At 35.6% G+C, this 26,941-nt stretch overlaps 1 protein-coding gene across 1 annotated transcript in view; it reads left to right on the top strand.

The window, feature by feature from the left end:
* The first annotated feature begins 3,031 nt into the window (after positions 1–3,031).
* Positions 3,032–26,941, top strand: part of NKAIN3 (sodium/potassium transporting ATPase interacting 3) — a 313,544-nt gene continuing 289,634 nt past the window's right edge. Inside the window, exons 1-3 of the mRNA XM_069465618.1 lie at positions 3,032–3,100; positions 3,154–3,291; positions 15,311–15,391. Coding sequence (XP_069321719.1) covers positions 3,032–3,100; positions 3,154–3,291; positions 15,311–15,391 — 288 coding nt within the window. The remainder of the gene's footprint in view (positions 3,101–3,153; positions 3,292–15,310; positions 15,392–26,941) is intronic.

Below are 26,941 nucleotides of genomic sequence, written 5' to 3'. Positions count from 1 at the left end.
GTGCAATAAATCCTTCATGTTTTCCTGTCATGGAAGGTATGCTGTCTGTACATACACTCGCTAAATTTACCAAATTAAGTCCAACTTCACAACATTTATCTTGGAAATTATTGAGGATATCTATTCCCTGTGTTCTGTTTGTAAGAGTGCCCAAAGCGAGTAATTCTTTGTAGCAAAGAAAATCTTCTGTTATGACCTGAAGTATAAAACCTGTGCTGAGTCAGTAGTATCAGTTGATTCACCCAAAGAGATTGAATAATATATATTTTCCTTTTGAAGTATTGCATGTTCTGTTAAGTTGAAGGCTAATTTATGCTGCCAATCAGTTATGTTCTCCTAGAAAGAGGCAGTTGTTTGTAGTTTGAAATGTTATCAGGGTCTAAGCATCCTACAACTTCAACAATGCATTCTTTCACAATTTCTAGATCACTGAAAAACTTCCCTTTGTTCCCGAGCATAGAAGCTGTTTTATAAGTTGTGTCAGTGACATTATTTCCAGGTCTTATTGCTGCTTGAAAGAATTGTCTTTGCTTTGAATCTTTTAATTTCTGCAGTACAACCTTTCACACCTCTCTCTCTAATTTAAAATATTTGTGGTCCTTATGAGTGTTATAATGCTGATGAGCATTGAATTTCTTTAATGTTGATATTGCACTATCACAAAGCAAGCAATTCATCTTATCTTTAGCAGAAACAAGATAATATTGCAATTCCCAATCCTCATTAAAAAATCTGTTTTCTTCTTTCATCATTCTCTTGGTTTTCTTTGACATGATGGGCTGTGAAGCAGACAGAATTTAAAAATATTGTGGAATTGTGCAACTATTCACAAATTCCACTTCAAACAGAAACACAAAACACAAAACTCCCAAATCTGATAACAGACTGGCATACTTGACCCCATAAACTCTCACCAACCGGACTTATGCAGTAGTGGTGCCAGTCAGACAGGGAAAGTTAGAACTAAATCATGAGCATAGCAGCGGTCAATTTAGCCCTTATTTATGGCTTACTAACGCTCTCCTTGTGCCAGTCAATCTGGGAGGATTATTTTGTTGAAACTTATTTTATTCTTTGGTATTTTAAATACGTTCATTTTAAAAATAAAATAAAAACAGAGAAGATGAACAAAAATGTATTAGTAAAAATAAAAGGATTGTTCTGTAAAAGTTGGATTCGGTCAAAAGGCCACACTTAAGGACCTAGAAGGCCACATGTGACCGTAAGGCTGCAGGTTCCCCACCCTGGTGTAATCATTACAGCTGCCCTTCACCTTTTCCTCGGGAGGATTCCCTCTCTGATTTTATGGCCTTTTATTAGTACTCTTATTTCAACCCATCTCAAGTCCATTTTTTAAGTTCTCAGGAAATAAATATTAATAGTGTCTTGAATAAAGAATGCAGATTTTCCAATAAGTGGCATTAATTTGGCTTCTCTTTCATTATGTGTTTTCTTTAATATCATAAAAGAGAATGCTATCCATGCATCTTCTGACAGAAAAGAAAATGAGTTTTTCTCTGTTTGAAAAGTTCACTCTAAAGGATTTTGTGATGCACAACAGCTTTAAAATAGGGTTGCTTTTCAGAATGAATTGCCTGCAGCTGCTCTTCAGGGTTTCTTTTTTTTTCTTTTTTTTTTTTTTTTAATTTTCTGAGCATATCAATCCTATTTGGACGTAAAAAAAAAAAAAAAACAGTGCATATTTATATCACTGATGGGTCAATAAATAAAAGGCTGCATTTTTAGGGGAAGGTTCCTGGGAACTAATTAGAGTCATAAGCAGAGACAAACAGGAGGTTGAAAACATGATTCTGCTGCTTATATTTCTCTGATATTTTGTGTGTTAACCATTTCTGTACATTTATGGATGTAGGAGATGGTGACACATCACTTCACGATCAGGACACACGTCTGAAATGAATGTGGATCTGGTGTGGTTGTCTGTAGGCATTAGGTCTTTTCTCTTTTCCTGAACAGCCTGCTGAAGGCAAATATTAACCAAGGTAAATTCAGCTTACTGCATGGAGGACATTTCTTTATGTCCAAGGAAATTAAAGCTAGTCAGGCATACACCTGCCACATAACTAGAAAAATACCTAGGGTGCCATCTTCATTTCAAAGCTGCAGTTTCTAGTGCCATCACTATGGCTAGACACTGGATCGTTTTATTAGAATTAGTATTTTATAAATGTAAGTCTAAGAAAAAGCCTGAAATGTATAAAGATTAGTGTCCAAATACAGCAGTTGGAATTGTAATATTTTTCAATACAGAATACAAGAAATACCATTTGTATGTGATAATGACATTTTTTGGTATTCACTGGACCATATGAAACGCGTCTGTTTCATCTTAAATGGTTAAGTGTGTATCTTGATACATTTTAGAATTGTTTAAAAAATGTGATGTTTATAATGCAACCATAATAAACTGTGGCATGTCTGAAATAGTTATGGCCCATAATTTCTGTTTGGGTATTCAAAAAAAGATTTTACTTAATCTAAGATGAATTTTCATGTATGTATATGATCTCAATAAATCTGGTTCAAAGGGACTATTTAATTCTAGCTTTATTATACATCATGGTTTTGAGCCCAAAGTAAAGAAATAAGCTTCATTTTGGAAAGGTGGTTAGTAATTATAAAAACTAGCAGTCTGATGAAAGTAAAAAAAACAAAACAGATTTGGCTAATGAATATTTCACACAGGAAAGTAGGGATGTGTAGGAGTTTTGGGGTTTTGTTCATTGTGCAAAATGATACTAGTTTTAGTATTGCAAGCCTGAAGTTATTATTTTTTATTCCAAGTATGTTATACTAAGCCAATCTTTTTATTAAAAATAATGAATTTAAGTCACAAAATATCTATCTGGATTTTCTACTGTAGAAAATGATTCAAGAAGTATATCTCTAATTCTCCAGATAGGTTAAAAATCTATTTATAATTGAAGTTATAATACTCAAAGTTATCTTAGTATATTTTCTGGGAGAAGTTGCATAGGATAGTACATGAAGTATCAAAATTCTAATGATAATGGTGTCTGAAAGTGTGATTGACATTGAATATTCAGTTTTTTCCAGCCATGAAATAAAGATTAAAATGGTATGATGATGCTTGGATTAAATTCTAATGAACTTTCTTTTGCTTTGTTGTAGCTCTCAGCATTAGAGAGGCAGATCTTTGACTTCCTTGGTTTCCAATGGGCGCCTATTCTTGGAAATTTTCTACATATAATAGTTGTCATATTGGGTTTGTTTGGAACCATTCAGTACAGACCTCGCTACATCATGGTGGTAAGTCTTATTTTTATCCTGTCTCTTCACATAAACACTGCAAAATTACTAAAAGAATATGAATAAAACAATTTAAGTGCCCCCCTCTGATATGATATGGTATTGCTATTCTAGCCCTCAGATATTCAACTCTGTTAAAAGAAAACAAAATGAATGTTTTACAGTGAGAGCAAAGCAACATGCCCATGGTGTGAGATGACATAGTGTGAGTCACAGTGTAACTGATTTCAAGGTTCACAAGGAAATTTAAAATAGGGCTTGGACAGAGCAGGAGGTCTGGTTATGATGTTGATATTATGATAAGTTACAATGTGCATTAATGATCCATGTATCAATGTATTAATCTATCATTAACTTTCAAGGACATTTGTCACTAACCCTAAAAAGCCAATCTATCTAATAATTGTTTAACCACTGGAGACAATAATATAATTTAATTTTAATTGACTTAGGTCATTACAAATGCATGTACTGATGGATATTTAGTGCACACTCCTAATGTATTTCATTCTGTACGTTACTGAATTTTTCTCCATTTTGTCATGGTAAATATGAAGCATAAATCAACTCTCCAAGCTATGCCAAACACGGTGAGCTCACACTCCATTGCAGGACAATTTAATGAGGTATAGGCTTTGATCCACAATCTAATGGAAGTTATTCACAGTAATTAGTTGTCTTTTCTGTAAAAAGAGGGCAGGATTGTAGGCTACACATGTAAGAAGGTTGTGAGAAATTACAAACATATATAAGTAATTAGAAATATAAGTAACATATTCTAAAATACTCATGGAGGCTGATTAAATGTACAGCATTCAGTAGAATGACTGCATACTTCCTTGCAATGCGGTGACACTGCCTTACTAGAAGAAAACCATAGACTTAGACATCTCATCTTTCAATTTTGATTTAATTTATTCACATCTGTGGAAAAGAATAAAGTTATAAATTTTTCCATAGATGCACCAATTCTCTATTTTGAGTCCCACAATTGGCTTTTTGATATCTTTCATCATGTCACAGAGGTGTAGGTAACTGGCCTCCAAACCAGACTCTGTACTCAAATGGCCCCGGAGCATTAGATGTTGCTCTGTTTGCTGAGTAAACGATTTCTGATTTACTCTTCTTCTCCTAAAGATAGCCTTTCCTGAGCCACTGTGTAATCTCCCAGAGGACGTTTCATGGAGTTGGACTTGCAGATAGATGCTTTGATATCATGCACAAGATCAAACTATTACCGGATTCTAAATATGTTCCAGTTTGTTACTGTGAATATAGAGCACTTGTACTCGCCACAGACTTTCTATCGTACGATGTTGGTGTTCTGCTGAGGCACAAAATGCCAGATGTCTGTGAAATCATAGATGGCTTCTGTAGAATGAAGCTGTAGGTAGACATGTTAGTGACATTATCCGGTCCTACTGCTTTTATGCACTAAATATCAGTATTAGCCCTACGTGCTGTTCGTACAAGTACTGCCTTGGTTGAAAGATGTGCCTTCTCTCTCCCATATATGGACTCTCCTGCTTACTCTCAGCCTTTCTCCCTTCCTAAGTGTTCTTTGTGCTTTTCCTAAATCACTGGCTTAAAACCCTCACTGGCTCCTTAGCAGGATAAGATCTAAGAATATCCTTTCCTGATGCCTCTGCCCAAGCTCATGTCTCACAATCCTTTGTTTTTTTTTTTTTCTTCCTTCCCTTCTCTCTTTTCCTTCCTTCCTCCTTCCCCTCTCCCTTCCTTTCTTACTTCCTTCCTCCTTTCCTTCTCTCTTCCTCCCTCTTTCCCCTCCTCCCTTCTTTTTTCCCTAACTTCCTTTCTTCCTTTTTTCATTTATTTATTAATTCAAAAGATATTTATTGAGTTTCTACTGTGCATTTGGCGTTAAGTGTGGACTACGCTGGGGAGCAAATACAGCACATTCTCTGCCTTCCTGGGTGCTTACCTTACAGTCTACTGAGGGGAGATAGGCGCCTTTGTCAAATAATTGTCCACATAAATGTTAAAATGCAACTGTGATAAGTGATACAAAGGAGCACATGCGCCACGAGATGACTAATGGGGAGTCTGACCCTACCAGGGCAGCGGGGTAGGGCACCCTGCAGAAGTGACTGGAAGGGGAGATCTGCAGTATGAGAGTGAGTCCAGCAGTGAAGAAGGGGGTGAAGCAGGTTCTTGCCAGGAAGTACCACAGGGCACACAGTAGGAGGACTATAGCAGTAGTTCCCATTCACTCTTTAGCATTTACTGAGGACCTACTATATGGTGCTAAGGTTGGATAAATAGGAAAGAATTCAAATTTCAGAGTCCCTGCTCTCCAGAAGCTCATTATGTAAGGAGAGAGAGGCGCAGGGGCCAGGCTCTCTGGGGGTGGGGAAATGGCAGGAAAGAGGAATGAGACTGGCAGTGGGCTGGGGCCTGGGGAGGGCATGAGCCAGGAGCAGAGACCTGAGAGGGCAGACAGTCTGTGCACTTCAGGGTCACGTACTTTCTGCCTCTCCCTAACTCTCAAGCCCCTTGTTCTGGTAGCCTTGTGTGGTGCCTGTGCCCCACCTCTGGCAACATTTTCTCAGTCCGTCATGCACACCCACTCCCATGCACTTTAATGGCTAACTGCTCCTGCTTCCCTTGCCTCTGTTTCTTGAGCATGATTTATAATTTCTTCATATTTATGTCTCCCCTACTAGGCAAAGAGCTCTTTGTGACCATAAAATATTTAGTGGTACTCAATGTATATTCATTTATTGTTCTTTCCATCTAGGCCCTACCAGTTCAGAGTTCACCCATGATAAAGCTGTTGTCACCTCTCTGGTACATTTTCCTCTGCTTCCCTTTCTCCCTTCTCCCTTCTGTGTATAGAGGAAGGCAGTTTCAGTTCTTTCAGGATCTCCAAAAAAAAAAAAAAAAAAAAAATTCACAGCACAAACATTCCATGTTTTTGCTCATCTTGATTCCCTCATTGCACGGGTTATGACAACCAAATCTCTATCATTGTATTTGCTATCTTATGCAAGATCTTCTCCCAGGAAGAGAAGAAAACGGAATCAGTGATTTGGCAGGAAAGCCCTCCCCTCCACACCAAACATGTTATTTGGGTAAGATACTTTGCAAATATCTTACAAGGTATGTGTTAGCTTCCCTAATTTCACAGACGAGGAGAGTGGTTAGAAAGGTTAGGTGACCTGCCCAAGGAACAGGCTGTAAGCAGCATAGCTGGACGTGTGTTGGCCTCACTGCCATTATCGTTAGGTTCAAGAAGCTGCTCTGGCGTGAACTGTGCCTTGTCTCCACCATCAGATTCCAGAGGAGATGTTACCATGGTCAGTATAAGTTTTCATTTTGGAAATGATCTTGGCCTATCTGTCAGCCAATCATAGAATATCATTGACTTTTGTGAAATTCCAGATTACCTCTTATTCTAACATGGGTATAAATTGTCTATTTGAGAAAAATGCCTGGAGAATCATTAATCCATGAGTATAGGAAATCTGTTCACAAAGAGTGCTTTTTATAGGAATATCATGTTGTTTTCTGGGAAGGTGCTTAATACCACTTTTTTTTTTGGTCACACAACAGGCATTTATTTTTAAGTTGTTTTCATGAATTACTTTTGTTTGAAGCTACAATTGGTGGTCTGGAATCAATTCTGGTATGGAAAAAACTGAAAATGAAAAGTGACACAGTCACATTTACCAAGGTGTGCCTCAAGAGGCACCAACTTTTACATGGCTGTGAAAGTAGTCCTGGAGCAGAAAGTCATACTGACTTTTCACGGAGCCGGGAAAGAGCTTCTTAATTGCAAGAGAATCACTTCTGCTATTTTTTAGCATTGGTTTCCTTTATTGGCTGAAATAATTACCAATATATGCTAATTAAAGTTAATTAATTTCAAACTAACAAACATTTTGGAGCACAAGGTATGTGCTAAGTGCTCACAAGTGCTCCCACAGAGGTTAATAAAATGCGTCTATCCACCACAACAATTTAACAGCGCTCACAGTCTAGTTTTGTAAAAGCACACATAGTAAGTCACTGCCATTTATGACAACAAACAGGGTTCACCACAGCTGAATTTTAAGAATTAATCATTTTTATAGAAATGGTTTATGTAAAGGACCATGAGGAACACACTCTCCAATGTCTATAGGCAAATTTCCAAACTCCTTACAGTGTAAATCAAAGTATATAAAACCGATCCTTTATTTCCCTCTCCTGTACTTTCTAAACTCCCCTCTTGCCTTCCTTGCTATTGCCTCATGGAAAATGATTTGTATTTTCCAAAGACCGTGTTGCCTTTGCCTCTCAGTTTGCACAGAGTACACCTTCTGTCTAGAATGCCCTAATCTCCTCATCCTCTCAGAAAACTCTTAATAATCCTTCAACTACATTGTCTCTGATTTTTAAAATTTCAATAGATTTAGGGGGCACAAGTGCAGTTTTGCTACATATACATATTGGATAGTGGTGAAGTCTGGGCTTTTAGTGTACCCATCCCTCAAATAGTGTACATTATACACAATAGGTAATTTTTCAGCCTTCACCCCCCCCTCATATCCTCCTTTTCTGAATATCCAATGTCCATATATCACTTTCCGTGACCATGCATAGCTATAGGTTAGCTCTCACTTCTAAGTGAGAGTATTCCCACTAAGAACTTGAACAAGACAAGGGTGCCCACTGTCATCACTCCATTCAACATAGTGCTGGAAGTCCTAGCCAGAGCAATCAAGCAAGATAAAGAAATAAAGGGCATCCAAATCAGGAAAGAGGAGGTCGAACTATCGCTTTTTGCTTATTATATGATCTTGTATGTAGAAAACTCCAAAGACTCCACTAAGAGTCTCCTGGAATTGATAAATAAATTCAGCAAAGTCTCAGGCTACAAAATCAATGTAAACAAATCAGTGGCATTTCTATACACCAATAACAGTAAAGCTTAAAATCAAATCAAAGACTCAATACCATTCACAACAGTTACAAAGAAAATAGAATACCAAGGAATATACTTAATAGAGGAGGTGAAAGATCTCTACAAGGAGGACTAGAAAACACTAGGGGAAAAATCACAGATGACACAAACAAATAGAAAACCTATCATGCTTATGGAACAGCAGAATCACCATTGTTAAAATATCTATACTACCAAAAGTGATTTACAGATTCAATGCAATCCTCATCAAAATACTAACATCACATCTTACAGATCTCAAAAAATTAATCCTACATTTGTATGGAATCAGAAAAGAGCCGAAATAACCAATCCAATCTTACGCAAAAAGAACAAATCTGGAGGCATCATATTACATTACCAGACTTAAAACTATACTACAAGGCTGTAGTAACCAAAACAGCATGGTATTGGCACAAAAATAGTGACATAGACCAATGGAACAAAACACAGAACCCAGATATAAAACAATCTACATACACCCACCTGATGTTAGAAAAAGCAAACAACAACATACACTGGGGGAAAAAAATCCTATTTAATAAATGATGCTCATAAAATTGGATAGCCACATGCAAAAGAATAAAACAGGACCCCTATCTCTCACCCTCACAAAAAATAACTCAAGATGGATAAAAGACTTATATGTAAGGACTAAAACCATAAGAATTCTAGAAGAAAATGTAGAAAAAATTCTACTAGATATCACCCTAGGCAAAGAATTTATGATTAAGACCCCACAGGCAATAATGGCAACAATAGATATAAATAAATAGTAGCTAATTACATTAAAAAGCTTCTGCACAGCTGAGGAAATAATAAACAGAGCAAATAGAAAATATTTGTAAACCATACGTCTGGTAAAGGGCACAGAATCTACAAAGAACTCAAACAAATCAGCAAGAGAAAAACAAACAACCCTGTTAAAATGTGGGCAAAACATATGAACAGAAGTTTTTCCAAAGAATATAGACAAATGGCCAACAAACACATGAAAAAATGCTCAACGTCACTAATCATCAGGGACATGCAAGTGAAAACCACAATAAGATATCGTCTTACCCCAGTCAGAATGGCTTTTATGAAAAAGTCCAAAAACAATGGATGCTAATATGGATGTAGAGAGAAAGGAGTTTTTATACACTGTTGGTGGGACTGCAGATTAGTGCAACCTCTATGGAAAACAGTATGGAGATTTCTCAAAGAACTAAAACTAGACCTACCATTCGATCCAGCAATCCCACTACTGGGTATCTAACCAAAGGGGAAGAAGTCATTTTATCAAGAAGACACCTGCATTAAAATGTTTATTGCAGCACAATTCACAATTGTAAACATGTGGAATCAACACAAGGGCCCATCAATTCATAAGTGGTTTACAAAATGTGGTATATTTACACCATGGAGATAAATCTGTGACCCTGCCAGGGAGAAGAATGCTGGTCTCAAGTCACCCACAGGGTTTCCAAGCTATATCAACGTCTCTCTGTCTCGGGGTTTGCCCTGCTCTGCTGGAGTCACCAGGCAAGCGGCACCAGGGAGGGCTGGCGGGTAGGGAGCTCATAATCCGAGTACCCCTCAGTCAGTTACAGGGCCCCAAAAGAAAAGGTCCCATTCAATGTGGATGCCTCCAGGTGGTGGCTAAATTGTCTCTCTCAGCAGCTACAAGTAGGGGAGGGGAAGGGGAGAATGAAGCAATATGGTGCCTGCCAATTGGCTCTGGTCTGTGGGGCCGGATGTGTCGTGAGGGAACTGGGGGCCCACTGCCCTCTCTGCAAGAGGCTCTCCACTCACCAGTGGCAGCCATCTCTGGTCTGGTGTTGGCAGGTCTCCCCAGCAGCTCAGGAGTCCACCAGCAGTCCAAGATGCAAGGAATGGGAAATTTAACCACTCCACCTACCCTTGTTGCTGGTCTCCAAGACTCTCAGGATTTAGACCCTGCTGATGCTTTTCTCCTTCCATTTTTGTTCTGCAACCTCTTCCTGTGGAGTCTCCTGTAGTTTCAGGCACCCTTCCTTCCAACCCTCATCTGATCTATGTTTGTCTGCCTGTTTTTTTGTTTTTTTTTCACTTTCATCTAAACACTTTCCTTCTTACAGAGACACTCTGGCTGGAGGTGTTTCTCATCCACCATCTTGCATTTTCCACCATAAACTGATCCATATTTTGAAATTTAAAAATTTTTAAAAAAAATATAATAAAAAAAAATAAAAGCTTTACCCAGCCACCCCATGCCAGAGGCAATGCCTCCTCCTTTCTGCTGCCATAGATCCTGGTAACTTCTACCCAAGCACTCTTCCCTGTTGTCTTTATTGCTTCCCTTCCTGTCTCACCGCATTGAACAAACTGTGTACTCCTGGAATGCAGGGATATGCTACCCATTGCTGTGTTCTAGTTCTTTCCCTATATGTACAGACCTTTGGGGAATACTTGATTAAAAAAACAATAATTCAATTAAATGTTACTGAATGAAATTATTTTACAAGATGGACTAGACAGTGATTTCTTATCTCAGAATATGTCCACTATAGCTCAGCAAGAGAAAAGGGCCTTACTGCCTCGCTTATCTCAGTCTAAACTCAGTTGAGGAATGACATGATAAAATAGTATATGTTGAGCTACCTGCTCCTACCGTTAGCTGCGTTACTCCTCAAGACTTCTTTCTAAGAAATGTAATGTTGTGGGCTTCTGTCACTATTATTGAGGAGGGCTCTCAGCACAGAGTATTAGAAGAATTCAACCAAATCACAGAATGAAAGAGCAATAATTCCCATCCAGGTATAATCACCACTGATAAGGTACAATTTACTATCTCTATATTTATTTTTGAATACAAAAGCAACTTTGCCATGTTGTATTTCTTTACTGATTAAAATTTATTTTAGCTAAGGTACAAGGTAGAGTATATATATTAGGGGATACCAAATTCAGTCTTGGAGTTTGAGTGTACCTTTTGTGCTTCTTTGGCTATAGAAAATATGAAGCTGTGAAATCATATTTAACAATTATAAAGCATTGTTACAGAATCATTTGTTTCCTGTCTGTTTACTCCTAGTTTAAATATTTTAAAATTTGCTTATGAATTCCAAAATAAGATTGTGCCCCAGGACTATTTAAATCTTTATTATTTCATGGCTGATCATGTAATCAGGCATATTTAAATTAATTTAAAGGCAGATAAATTAACAGATTTATTTAAAATTTTTTGAAATAAGATTAACTTTAGAATTGAAATTAACTCAAAACTGCCTTTAAAAATTAGAAAAATGCCAAATAAATTTGCTAGGTCTACAATTTAGTCATTTGGACTTCTATGCAAATGCTCATGTGCAAAGAACAAAAACTTGTTTTAATTTGAATTGTTATATAGGAACATTTCCCTACTATGCCATCATAAATCTCATCTGAGCTAGTGCTCAATATGAAGTTATGACTGTTAAGTTTTGATTCATTTGGTACCAGATTTAAATCCCTCTCCACCAATTATCAGCTGTGAAGCCTTGGGACATTTATTTGCTTTCTTTATGCCACAGTTATCTCATTTGGAAAAACCTGAGCCATAGATCATTTTTAAGAATTATATAATGTATGTGACTTGCTTACCATGGCTTAACACAGAGTAAGTGCTTGACAAATGATTGATCAGTTAGTGTCTTTTTTTTCCCCATTCACTCTGTTTTTCTTGCCATTAAAATGTAGGGATCATAGGTTGCTCTTAAAATTCTTCTGGACATGAATACTAAACTCCATAAAATGCTACAAAAATGAGTAAGCAAGAAACTTACCCTATTTTTTTATTATAAGTCTAGCATATTGTGCATAATATTGTAACAGATTGATTCATATGTGAAAGAATGAATAAATGAATGAATGGCCTTTCTCCTAGTTGGAAAATAGGCAAGCTCAGAAAGTAAAAATAATTCATATTATAAACTAACTGCTCAATGGAGAAGAAATAGACTGGAAGACTTCCAAAGTTCATGTCAATTAAAAACTGCTGAAATATCCTTGTAAAACTAGGAAATATTTAGGAAACCACATAGAACACATAGACATTCTTTTTTCTTCATTAAGGCCTTGTCTATGTGAATTAGGATTGAAATATATATACACTGAAAATAAGCAAAGCAGGAAACAGAGGAGAGCGAGATTATGCACAGTAATTTTTTTCCCCTACTTTGAGAAATTGTCTTTACTGCAAATATATCTCATCTATCTGGATATGTGAGCATGTAGGCAAGCTCCATAACAACTAAAGGGTATTTGTTAAGAATGGAGAGTCTTATCTCTTTTTTAAATTTTTGCTTGTAAATTTTTGAATTATAAATAAAATAACCCACTTCAAAAATAAGGCAGGGAGGATAGCTAGTCTCTTAGGCCATAGGTTGTCCTAATCCTTCCTAGTTAAATTCCTGTAGATGTATTTGTACCACTAGAGATCTCTTTTCCTTGATGTTTATGATCAGACTTCCGTCTCAAGTGCACATCAACGTATATAGTTTACATCTTATACAATCCAAAATTCAATATACAAATATTCTTTGTTCTCAACAAATACAAATTTATTAGAAGAAACTTCTAATACAAACGTATTGGAAGAAACTCTATAATATTGGTAAAACAAATAAATGACTCATGATGTTCATATCATGAATGCCACATTAATTGCAAAATGCAAAAGATACTGTCATTTTCTAAAATATTCCAAGTTATAGAACATATATCCATAAAATAATTTTTGTTAAACTGGTAATTTGGTGAATTGGGCATTTGACAAATTGCTAAACTGGTGAAGGATTAACTTGCAATTAACCTGTAGTCCTTTTCTTAAGATCTTTTAAAACATAGCCTATCATGTAGCACTTAAGCATTCCAGCTCCGGAGTCAAACTGTCAGATTTCAAATCCTAACTCTGACACTAAATAGGTGATTAAATGATTACCTCTCTACCTCGGTTTTAGTGTGATGACTGAATGCCATGATCTATGCAAAGCACTTAGTACAGGACCAGGAACACAGAAAGCACAAGAATAATAACCCCTGTTACTGTTTAAAAGGTAGGAATTGACAGTTGAAGTTTACTTAGCCTGGTAATTTTATCTTTGAAACTTCAGAAGTAGCATCAATAGTACCACGTGTGAGAGATCCTGAATGCACTTCAATCACTAAGCTTTTGCTGTGATTTTTAAATTGATCTGTTTTATTGTGCATTTTTATAACTATGAATCAATTGACTAACAGAATATTTGTAGGTTTAGGATTGAGTTCTAATAATTAAGTCCTATCATATGGTTTTTGTAATTAATTTAGTTAATTTTCTTTTTCAGTCTTTTCTTAACCTTTGTCACTTTTTTCTCATGAATTAGGTCAACATTGCTCTCCCATTCCAATATGCTTATAGTTAGATTTATTTAGAATGTGAAATATCAGACACTAGATGCCATCTTACTAGCAAGAGCTTCAGAATTTGTTGTGGTTATTATGATTTGCAAAAAGTCCACATTAAGGATGTAGGTTAACTATGTTCAATATTCACGGGAACATTTTGTGGTTCAGAAAAGTGTGTTTCAATATATTTGGCATTTTTGAAAACTAAGTCCACTCATACTAGGAGACTTTATGAACTGAAAATTTGCAACATCAGCAATATCTGCAAATACCAAAAACCTCATTATATGTTTTTACTTGTGTTAACATTTTAATATATTTTCCAACTACATTTCCAGTGATTTTGGAGCTTTAACTTATTATTATCATTGTATTGTTCTTAAAAAACACAAAAACCAAAATCTTCTCTCAAAAAAAAAATGAGGTACAATGGGACATCAAATGTTACCAATAGTAGGACTAGACAACTACATGAGATTATTGTGAAAGCCCTTAAAAATTCATAAATGACAGAATGACATGAAATGTCAATTGAATTTTACAAATAATTAAAAGCTTCTGAAAACATTTTTAATAGAAACTTGGCTATTTTATACAGAGTCTAAAATTCATAATTCTATTATTTAACACAGCATAGAATAAGCTAAGGAAATGATTTCATTATTTATTTTAATTTAAAGACAGTATGCAACAGTTGTAATCACTGATAGAAAGCAATAATTTAATTAGTATGCCTGTTTAAGAAATTAAGAATTTGTAGATTTTGTGATACAATAAAATGAATGGGCAAACCATTGTATTTGATGTGTTAATTGTATGCTGCGGTAAGTACTATTGTTAGTCATCCAAGCTGTTCTGTATGTCAGTTCTCTGGGCCTCAGTTTCTTTGTCTGCATACAAAAGTGGCTGGGTGAGATGAGCCCTGACACTCTCTCCATTGATGAGTCTCAATTTAGGGCTACCTTAATTAATATTGACTAACGCTCTAGGGGAAGGTATTCCCTAATACATAATATATTAAAAAAAACTGTTAATCAGTAAGGTCAGCAGGTTTAGAGTTTATTGGATATGATGGAAAGGTATTTTTCCATTATGGAAATCTATTATTCATTTGCTTATTCTTAATCCTGTTTATTAGTTTCTGTGGGTTTTAAAAATATGCTACATGATTGTAATTTTATTATATGATTGTATTAGAGCCACACACGATATTCTTAATAAAATAATCCAACAGATGAAAGTTTGTTTTACTCCACACATTTATTTTCAAACATGCTCTTCATTCAAGCTGGATTTTGACAAACATTCCTAAAAATTTGACAGTTTTATATAATAACTTAAAAATGATACATAGATAGCTTAAAGAAAATTTGCATAATTGTGTTCCCTAGAAAAAATAATACTCAGAAAACAGAAATCCAAACAGCACTTGGATTTAACTTGTACCTACCTGTAAGCCAGCAAAGCACTTTAAAAGTAAATCTAGCTTTATTGGTGTCTCCTGAAAGCAGTAGAAACTATTGGATTTTTAATTTCTAGAGATCTTAGGGGAGAACTGTTTTCTGAGCATTCCCTGTTTCTTTCCAGAAGACAGACTTATTGACATTTTTATTATTGATTTATTCAGTATGCACGCCTTTCATCTTCACATGCTTCTTCTCTCTCTCCCTTCCCCTTTCTGTCTAGTATGCAGTATGGACTGCCCTCTGGGTCACCTGGAATGTGTTCATTATCTGCTTTTATTTGGAAGTAGGTGGGCTCTCTAAGGTGAGTTTATCATGCTTTTAAAGTAAACTTTGAAATGAGTACCTTTGTAAATAAGTATTGTGACTATGTGCTATTGTTCTATATATATATATATATATATATATAAAATATATAAAATAATGAAATACTAGTCAAAAAAGAGTTCGGGTGCCTTTCAGGAAAGAATGATCTCAGGAGCTTGTTAATATAATGGAACTTCAAAGCAATTGCCGTATGGTTTAGTTTGTTATGATGAAGTAGGACTCGGCTTCCAGTGTCTCCTCGTGTCCATTTTAAAAAGACATAATGTCACAGTAACCATGACCCCAAATGTTAAGTGAGAAATGGTTTTGAACATGCTTGTGTTTAAAGTAGGAAAAGGAATGGACTAAGATGTTAATTTACAGAGAGGAATGGCAAGTTGCTATCTTTGCTGGAATATTAATTGTGAAAAAAAAACTTTGACAAAGTGAAAACATGTTAAGTGGCACACACATTTACTAACAAGTAAATGCATCAGTGTAGTGATTCCTATTTTCAAATCCCAATCACAGAAACAGTTGTCTTAATGCAGCGTGATACCCATGTTACTTCTCTGTCTAGAACTGCCAGCAGGGTACATGATTTTATTACCACTCCTGCAAAAAGGTCTTGCCACCCAAATTTATGAGGAACATGGGTTAAGTTTCTAGTTGTATTTCTTAAACAGTTTTCTTGTAAACCAGCACAATTTTTGCCATAGTTAAGAAACTCAACAGTATAATTACAAAAAGCATAAGAAAGCTGGCATTTTTTTAGACTTCTCATTATCAACTATAGTTGTGCTAACTTATTCTATTGTTTTATGACAATCTCTAATTTTCTAAGTAATGTATTTGTGGTTTAGATCTTTAAAAAATCTGTCTTGACTAGCATGGATACTTTTAGAATTGTTTGGTTCTATTGAAGTCCATGTGGTAACAAAGAGTATTTAATTCAGCCAAGTAGCAAAAATCACTGAAGGATTTTTTTTTTTTCAGAATCTCCAGAAGTGAATACTCTTTTTTTCCTACACTATAACAACCATAATTAAACTTGTCATCACTTTCTTGCATTGGCAAATGTATTTGGGAACCAGAAATGACATTTCCAATACTGAGTTCCATACATATGTACTAACATCTATCTTAAATAATTGTGCTATTGATCAAATTTCACCACTAATTTCTAAGACAGAAAAAAGTACTTAAATCACACCCAGTTATCTTCTGTAAATGCAGATTATGAAATAAGTGATTTTAAAGTACACAACTTATGAATATAAAACTATGAATAAGTTAAGCACAACATTTTCAACCTATAGCATTTTGTATCTTGTGTTTTAAATGGTCATGTTCAAGCATATCTTTTATTTCACTAGGTGTAAATTATCTTTTATTTTTTCTATGTAAACTGATTTGGAATAAATTAGACCACAGGAAACTTGTCCTATGGAATTGGCATCATAGTGTGTTGATAGAAGACTGAATTTTGAATCACAAGTCTTTCATTGAAATGTTATCTTTAGCACTTGTTAACTGTGGGCCTTTAGGCAGATCATTTGACTATACTGAGTCTCTGTGAAATATAATAGAACCAGCTTTGCCAGTAATGATAGTAGTCAATGTTTATTGGGTGCTTAGCACTGTTTATGTACATCATATGTGGTAACTCAGGTAAGCTTCAAAACAACTCTGTGAAGTAATAAAACATAAATAAATACCAGCAGTTATTTATTGCATACAAGTCTAATTTCCCACAACTGCTCAAGGTTATTCTTGTGAACTGCTTTTTGTAACTGCTTTTCTAATATCGATGTGCATGTCAAAGTGTTTTTTTCTCATCTATTTGGGTTCAAGGTTAAAAAATGGACACAGTAGTCCTGGTTACTCCTTTTATTACCCATTCAAATGGCATTAAGCAGTCAATCAAGTATTCTAGGCTATTAAAAAGATAGATAGCTTCAAAAGGCGCATCCTAAAGATTTTCTGTTGATCTCTCTATTTACTGCCTCAAAGAATGGTAACATCTCTCTGATTAGCCACAGTTTAGCCTCAATTTCAGTCTGTAGAAAATCTATTCTGAAAAATAGAGCAGAGGTAAGGATCCTTGACAAACACAAATACCTCGGCTACCTTTCCAGGTGGCAATTCCTTGTCCAGGTGTGCTGGTTTGCATACTAACCTTACAGAGGTCTTCCATCTCCTACTCATTCATAAAGGCATTTCTTAGATTTACTCATTCAGAGAGATTAATAGAAGCCTCCCTGAACCTTGATTTTTGCCTAAAACTTAGATTCTGGAATAATTTTTCTCTAAAAGCTGCATTCAGAGTAATTTCTACAACATCTCTATGAATTTGGGTGTTATTCCAATGACAGGCATGGCCTATAAGTGGTCAATTTGTACTCCACAGAGCCAATTTGCTAACAGTTTGCATCCCTGGAATGAAACATTCTTGGTTCACCTGAAAGTAGTGAGCAGTCCTACAGGCAGGAGGGCTACAGCTGCTTGTATTTTAAAAGATTGTTTTAATTTCTAGTAAGATAAATATTGATAGTTATAGTTTACATAAGCAAAAGCTGTTTGAGATCCTCATTAACTTTTAAGAGCATAAAAAATGTACTGAGGCCAGAAAGTTTGAGAATCACTGCCACAGAGTAACTAGTAAAATTAAATAAATAAATAAATGAAAATAATATAAACAACAAAAGCAAACAGTAAGAAACCAAAGCAGGTAGTACACATAAAAAACAAATAATAATATGGTGAATTAAAATCCAATCATATCAATGATTACATGAAATGTAAATAGACTAAACATTTAAAGACAGAGATTAGAACACTGGACTTTAAAAAAGACAGTACTCAATGTTATTTATATGAAATATACTTTAAATATAAATACATACATACATTGAAGTTAAAAAGATGAAAAATATATGCTATGCAAATCACAATAAAAAGACAACCCTTTGTGGTCATATTAATATCAGGAAAAAAAAAAAGTAGGCTTCAAGCTAAGGAGTATGAAGAAAGATAAAGAGAAATGCTGTATAATGATAACAGGGTAAATGTACCAGAAAGACATAATAATTCTAAACTATACCAAATAACAGAATTTTAGAGCACATGAAGCAAAAATTGACGATACTAAAGGAAGAAATTGACAAATCCATTAGCATAGGCTGAGAGTTTAACACACTTTTCTTGGTTATTGATAGAAAACATGGACACAATTCAGTAGAAATAAAATATTTGAACAACATTGTCAATTGTATAGGACATTACACTGAAAACTACAAAATACATTTTGTACTCCAGCACATATGGAACAATGACCAAGATGGTATTCTGGGCTATGAAAATGTCTCAATAAATGTCCAATGACTGAATAATAGAGAGATTATTCTCCAGCCACAAACTCCACAGTAATTTCAAATTTGTAGTAAGATATCTAGAAAAGATTAGATGGCTATATGAGGATGGTTTTATACTGGATTCTCAGTTCTGTTCCACTTGTCTATGTCCCTGTTCTTGTACCAATACCAAGCTGATTTAATAACCACAGCCTTGTAATATAGTTTGAAGTCTGGTAAATTAATACCTCCCATTTTGTTCTTATTGCCTAAAATTGCTTTTGCTAAACAGGGTCTTCTCTGGTTCCATACAAAGTGCAAAATTATTTTTTCTGTATCTGTGAAAAATGATGTTGGTAATTTAATAGGGATTGCATTGAATCTGTAGATCGCTTTGGGTAGTACAGACATTTTAACAATGTTGATTCTTCTGATCCATGAGCATGGTATGGTTTTCCACCTGGTTACATGCTCTGAGATTTCCTTCCTCAGTGTTTCATAGTTCTCCCTGTAGAGGTCTTTTACCTCCTTAGTTAAATGTATTCCTAGGTACTTTTTTTTTTTTTTTTTTTTTTTTGAGACAGAGTCTCACTCTGTTGTCCAGGCTAGAGTGAGTGCCGTGGCGTCAGCCTAGCTCACAGCAACCTCAAACTCCTGAGCTCAAAGGATCCTCCTGTCTCAGCCTCCTGAGTAGCTGGGACTACAGGCATGCACCACCATGCCCGGCTAATTTTTTCTATATATATTTTTAGCTGTCCATATAATTTCTTTCTATTTTTAGTAGAGATGGGGTCTTGCTCTTGCTCAGGCTGGTCTCGAACTCCTGAGCTCAAACGATCCGCCCACCTCGGCCTCCCAGAGTGCTAGGATTACAGGCGTGAGCCATTGCGCCCGGCCCCTAGGTACTTTTTTTTCTGTGTTGCTATTGTGAAAGTTATTGAGTCTTTGATTTGGTTCTCAGTTTGACTGTTATTGGCATATATCAATGCCTCTGATTTGTGTGTATTGATTTTGTATCCTGAGACTCTACTTAATTCATTTATCAGTTCCAGGAGTCTCTTGGTTGAATCCTTGGGTTTTTCTAGATATAATAGAAAAATTATAAGTATTTGGAGTTTAAGGCACATACTTTTAAATAATCCACAAATCAAAGAAAACATATAAAGGGAAATTTTAGACAATTTCAAAGTACATAATGAAGAAAACACAGAAAATTCATATTTTTGGATTAATTCGAAGCAGTATTTAGAGGAAAAATATAGCTTTAAATGGACATTAGGAAAAAAAGTTAAAAATCAGCGATATATAATCTTCCATTTTAAGAAACAAAAAGAAGAGCATAAAAAACGTACTGAGGCCAGAAACAAGATACCACAGTTGGTTCTTTGACAAGATTAATAAACTAACAAGCACATAGTAAGATTGATCAAGAATAAAAAAAGAAACAATACAAATAATATCATAAAAAAAGAAGAGATACAACTACAGATTCCACAGAAATTAAAAGACTAATAGAAGGGAAGGAGGCTCAAGATGACTGACTAGTAGCATTTCATGCCTGCCTTCTCCACTTAGAAGAAACAGAGCAATGCATATAAACAGTCACACTTCAACTACGTCATCCAAGAGAGAATTCTGGAATTCAGCAGAGAAGTGACAGGAGAGGGACACCAAAAGCAGGGGAAAAGAAGGCAAAGCTGCCTCCATGTCTGAAAAGGAAGAACTGGGAGCCAAGGACTGGGAGCCAAGAGTGACTTTCCAATGCAGGAAAAGAGTGAGGGAGAGCCTTTCAGCAGCCCCACTGTGGAATCACACAATTCTGGCCTCAGGAGAACCTTCTCGACCTTCCCAACTCCTTAAACTAACAAACGGAGCTGCTGGGATACTATGGATGGAATTATTCCGGGAAGGGAGCCCAAACTGGGTCTCACACCCTTTCTGAGACCTTAGCGGCTACAGCAAGGTACCATTTTCAAAACTAGCCTCTAGCAAATTGCATGCTGTCCTGGAGCATTACAGAAACTCTGGCTGTTACTGCTGAGGCCCAGGAGTGAGCTGGCAGTGATTCTGCATCCAGGAATAGGAAGTGAGGGAGTCATGGGCAGCAGTGGCTGGTGTGGGAAGTGAGCACTGCCAGGATTTGAGATAGGACATGAGCAGGCCACAAGTTGCCACTGGGACTCAGCTATGAGCTAGGTGGGAGCTCCTACATCCAGGGCATATGGGGAAAGCCCTGCCAGGACCAGGGCTTGAAGGGGACATGTATGCACCACCATCTGGCCCAGGCAATGGCCACCAAGTATGACCCCACCCTCACCAGTGATGGGGTCTCAGTGTAGCTGCTACTGCCTCTCACTCAAGCACTCCACCTAGGGCCTGAGAATCACCCCGCATCACCCATAATGGCTAGGGTCTGCTCTCACCATTGGGGTATCTGAGCACAGCCCACCCAGCCTTACTGGGCTCACCCCACTCCCTTAAGACAGAGCACATAGCCCAGGGTTCTTGGGATTGCCCAACACAATCCACCACCTTGGGTACCTGAGCACTACTCCCCAGGGACCTGAAATTGAGCCTAAATTTCCTAGCCCCTTCCAGTTCAGCTGGCACCTATCTACCAGCACACTTATGGGCCTGGGGACTGGCCATTGAAGCCAAAACCAACACAAGGTGTTCAGGACTCAGAGATTCATCCTACCATTGTTATTGCCATTGTCTACACCACACCAGCTGCCCAGAGGCCTAAGAACATGCCCACCCACTGAGTCCACCACTGCCCATAACCAGCATCCCCACTGGAGGCCAAAGATTTGGCCATGAGTAACTGCCAACACTGGTGCCACTATACACTGTCCTGGGTCACAAAGATAGGCATGCTCAGCCCACCACTCTCACCACTGGGGCCTGAAGACTGGCCTATCTGGTATTCCAATCCCCAGCACAACTTCATCATAGTCTCCACTAATAAGTCACAGATACCACTAATGCTATTTATAGCCCAAGAAATCATACAGAGACTACATTACTGCATGCACCCAGAATCAGAACCAAAGTATTCTACCCAGCCAACATCATAGATGCACCTTCAGGAAAAATTCCTCCTCTACAAAAGTAAATTTAAAGATAGAAAGAAGCAACTGTTACACTAGATGCACAGATATCAAAGTAAGGACATGGGAAATGTGAAAAAGCAAGGAAACATGACACCTTCAAAGAAACACAATATTTCTCCAGCAATAGGTATTAGTCAAGAAGAATTTTTGAAATCTCAGGTAAAGAATTCAAAATATTGATTTTAAAGAAGCTCAGTGAGATACACAAGAATTCTAAAAAACAGTCCAGAGAAATCAAGGAAAAAATCCAGAATATGAATGAGAAATTTACAGAGACAGATTTTTTAGAAGAACCAAATAGAAATTATGGAACTGGAGAATTCATTGAAGGAAATACTAAACACACTTGAAATCTTCAACAATAGACTAGACCAGGCAGAAGACAGAACCTCAGAACTTGATGACAGGTCTTTTGAATTAATCCAGTCAAGCAAAAATAAAGAAAAAAGAATAAGTACAGCCTTTATGGTATTTGGGACACCATAAAGCAACTGAATTTATGATTTACTGGTATCCTTGAAGGTGAAAAAACAAAGAAAGGATTAGAAAACCTATTTAACAAAATAATAAATCAAAACTTCCCAAGTCTAGCAGGAAATTTAGACATTCAGATAAGGAGGCTCAATGATGCCCAGGCAAATACAAGGCAAAAAATTCTTAGAGAGTGAATCCTAATAAGAACAAAAGAAAAACATTTAGTCACCTATAAAGGAAACCCCATCAGACTAACAACAGACACTTCAGAAGAAACTTTAAAGGCCAGCAGAGAATGGGATGATATATTCAACATGCTAAAAGAAAAGAAAAAAAAAAAAAACCTGACAGCCAAGAATACTATATGCAGCAATATGATAAATGAAAGAAATAGTCTTTCCCAGACAAGCAAATGCTGAGGGAATTCATTACCACTGGATTGGCCCTACAAGAAATACTAAAGGGAGTTCTAAACCTGGAAACAAAATGATGATATTTACCATCACAAAAACACACAAAAGTATAAAACTCCCTAGTAAAGGAATCACACAAAGGAAGAAGAGAAATGACTCAAATGGTACCATTTGGAAATCCACCAACCCATGATGACAAACAATAAGAGAAAAAGAAAGGAACAAAGAATATAGGAAACAATCAGAAAACAATTAACAATATGACAGGAACAAAGCCTCACATATGAATATTAACCTTGAACATGAATGTATTAAATTCTCCACTTAAGAGACATAGAATGGCTGAAGAGATTTTTAAAATGATCCAAATATATGCTGCTTACAAGAAACTCCCCTTACTAGTAAAGACACACATAGAGTGAATGTAAAGGAATGAAAAAAATATTCCACACAAATGGAAAACAAAAAGGAGTAGGAGTAGCTGTACCTATATCAGATAAAACAAACTTTAAGTCAAGAACAGTAAAGAAAAGACAAAGAAAGTCATTATATAATGATAAAGTAATCAATCTAGCAAGAGGATATAAAAATTTTAAATATATATACACCTGATACTGAAACACCCAGATTTATAAAGCAAATATTACTCTATCTAAAGAGAGAGTTATACTACAATACAATAAAAGTGAAAGACTTCAACAACCCTCTGTCAGCATTACACAGATCATTTAGACAGAAAGTCAACAAAAAAATAATGAGTTTAAACTGTACTTTAGACCAAATATAACTAACAGACATTTACAGAACATTCTATCCAACAACTGCAGAATATACATTCTTTTCATCAGAACATAGAACATTCTCCAGGATAGACCATATACTATGGCATAAAACAAGTCTCAATAAATTATTAAAAATCAAAATCCTATCAAGTATCTCCTCAGACCATAATGGAATTAAACTAGATATCAATACCAAGAGGAACTCTGAAATTATACAAATAGATAACAATTAAACAACATACTTCAACAACACTTCTACACAGCAAAAGAAATAATCTAGAGTAAAGAGACAACCTGTTGAATGGGAGAAAATATTTGCATGCTATTCATATGACAGGGAACTAATATCCAGAATACTCAAAGAACTCAACTAGAAAAAAAATAATCACATTAAAAAGTAGTCCAAGGACATGAATAGACATTTCTCAAAAGAAGATATACAAATGGCCAACAGGTATATGAAAAAATGCTCAACATCCCTAATCATCAAGAAAATAAAAATTAAAACCACAATGAGATATCATCTTATCCAAGTCAGAATGGCTATTACTAAAAAGACAAAAATAACAGATGTTGGTGAGGGTGTGGAGAAAAGGGAACCCTTGTACATTGTTGGTGGTAATATAAACTAGTACAGCCACTATAAAAAACAATATGGAGATTTCTCAAAAAAATGAAAAAGAGAATTAATATTCAATCCAGCAATCTCACTAATGGGTATCTACCCAAAGGAAAAGTAATCAATTTACCAAAGGGATACCTGCACTTGCCTGTTTACTGAAGCATTATTCACAATAGCAAAGATACGGAATCAACCTAAGTACCCATCAATGGAAGAATGGATAAGGAAAATGTGATATATATACACAATGGAATACTATTCAGCTGTAAAAAAAGAATGAAATTGTATCACTTGCAGCAACATAGATGAAACTGGAGGTCTTTATCTTAACTGAAATAAGCCAGGCAAAAAAGATAAATATCACATATTCTCACTTATACAGGGAAGCTAAAAAATTTAAACACATGAGAATAGGGAGTGGAAAAATAGACAAAAGAGAATGGGAAGGGTGAGTTGGGGGAGGAGGAGGATGAAGAGAAGTAGGATAAAGGGTACAAACATACAGCAAGATAGAAGGAATAAATTAAATGTTTGAAATCAGAGTAGGATGACTATACTTAACAAAAAGGTATCGTACTCAAGTGATGGACAGCCTACATAACCCAATTTGATCACTACGCATTATATACATGTAACAAAATTTCTCATGTACTCCATAAATTTGCACAAATTTTAAGGCAAAAAAGGCTAATAGAAAAAAACCTTAAACAATTTTATTTCAATAAGTTTGATAAATGAAATAAACAAATTTCTGGACAGAATAACTAACACAAACAGAAATAGAAAATATAGATAGCCATAAATTTATAATTAAAAACCTTCCTACAAAGAAAACTTCAAGCCCAGATGACTTCAATGAAGAATCTATCAAACATAGAAGAAATAAATGGTGCTAATCTTACCCAAACTCTCACAGAAAATAGAGGGGGGCATATTTTCAAATTTTAAGAACTAACATAATCCTGATATCACATTATAGACAAGAATTAAATAGACATCAATGTCCTGGTAATCTTTGGCCATTTCCCCAGGAAGTTTCTCAGTAGCCATTCTGCCAAGAGAGCCTCCGCATGGAGACTTGTTTATCACCACTTGATCTTCTCTCCCAGGCTGCTTGTTAAAATCAAAATTCCTGCTCCTTTATATGACAAATCAAATCAGCTCTGCCTTTATCTTATCTTCACCAATCCAGTCTATTCCCAATAATATTCACTTTTTTTTATCTGCAAAGGCTCATCCAAATGTATTCCTTAAAAATGAGCCTGCTGCCCTGCAGATGAGAAGTGTCATTCTCTCAAATGGCAGAATCATCTATAGTCAGATTATATTTAAAGATGGTTTTTTTTTTTTTTGGTTCCCCATTACATTTTAGTACATTTTAAAGTGGTGGTGATTATTAGTCCTCAAATAATTCCTTTTCTACTGGAAAGGGACAATGACTTGAGATTCTCTTCTTTCTTTTTTCTTTTGGCCAAAGGGAAGAATTATTTGGTAAAATTTCTTTATCTCATCAAATGTAAAAATATAAAAGTTACACAAAATAGTTACAAAAGCTAGATAGACAAGAAGAAACACCCCTTTTGCTTCATCCATTCAAAGACCACTACAATTAATATTTTGGTTCAACTTTATTCTCATTCTGTTTTGTTTCCATGATTTTTCTTTTCTGTTTTTGTTTTTGTTTTTTTTTTTAATATCATTGAGATGATACCGTAGAGGAAATTTTCATATGGACTTTTTAAAAAATTGGGCTTAACAAAAGACATTCCCATGTTGTTACTAAAGTCTTGGTTAATACTTTTAATTTTTGGAAAATATTACATCACGTGGGCATAGTTTTTTTCTTGCTCTTTCCTAATACAAAATGTTAAAGACTTCATTTTTCTAAATTTCTTCTCTAAAAGGTGTTCTATTAGCTGCAAAATATGAGTATCTAGAGTGTCATTAGCACAGATTAATCCCTTTCCCTATTTTTTGGATATTTGCACAGTGAAAAAAATCTTATTTTTTTTTTTATTTAATTTTTTGTTTTTCAGCTCATTATGGGGTACAAAAGTTCAGGCTATATATATTGCCCATTTTTTTGTTTTAATTGGGATTTCTTAAAAATTGAGTCTCTCCCATTAGGCACAGTAATCCAGCTCTTCCCCCTGCCCCGCCAACACACACACGCTTTTTGTTAATGGCTTTTGTCTTTTTATATCTTGTGTTTCAGTAGCTTAAAGTTTTTGGTCTTCAGTCTTTCTGGAGCAGGATTTTGCCATACTGTGCAAGGTGATGATGTAAACAGATACTTTTACCAATAGCTGACCAATGGTAAAAACAATATTCACTTAGTAGACTTCTCACTGATTTGTGATGCCTTTTTTATGATAAAACAAATTTATATAGGGTCTATTTCTAGAATATCATCATTTTTAGAACAGTATTAATTAAATTAGTTTGTAGATACTTTATAATAAAAATTATCTATCTGCAATCCAGTCTTCCCAACTCTCTCTGATTTGACCTAATACATTTGTTTCTTTAGATGATGTTTAGAATAAATCTGTTTCAAATACATACATGTATATATCTCATTTTAGTTTTCTTTTTATTCATTATATTTAACTTTTAATTTAGAAAAGATTGAGAAGAATTTCTATTACAGAATTTGGGAAGAAAGTTTTGAATAACAGAATCAATCACACAGGATGTGAACTAAAACAAAGTTCAAACACCAGATTCCTTGAACTAGTCATCATAGGCTGTGCCAGGACTCCTGGGTGTCATTTGACAGAAGCCATCTCTA

This window comes from Eulemur rufifrons, chromosome 3 (genome assembly GCF_041146395.1).
Source record: "Eulemur rufifrons isolate Redbay chromosome 3, OSU_ERuf_1, whole genome shotgun sequence".
Classification (NCBI taxonomy): Eukaryota; Metazoa; Chordata; class Mammalia; order Primates; family Lemuridae; genus Eulemur; species Eulemur rufifrons.
The sequence above is the reverse complement of the archived record's forward strand: the minus strand, read 5'-3'. Positions and strand labels throughout refer to the sequence as shown.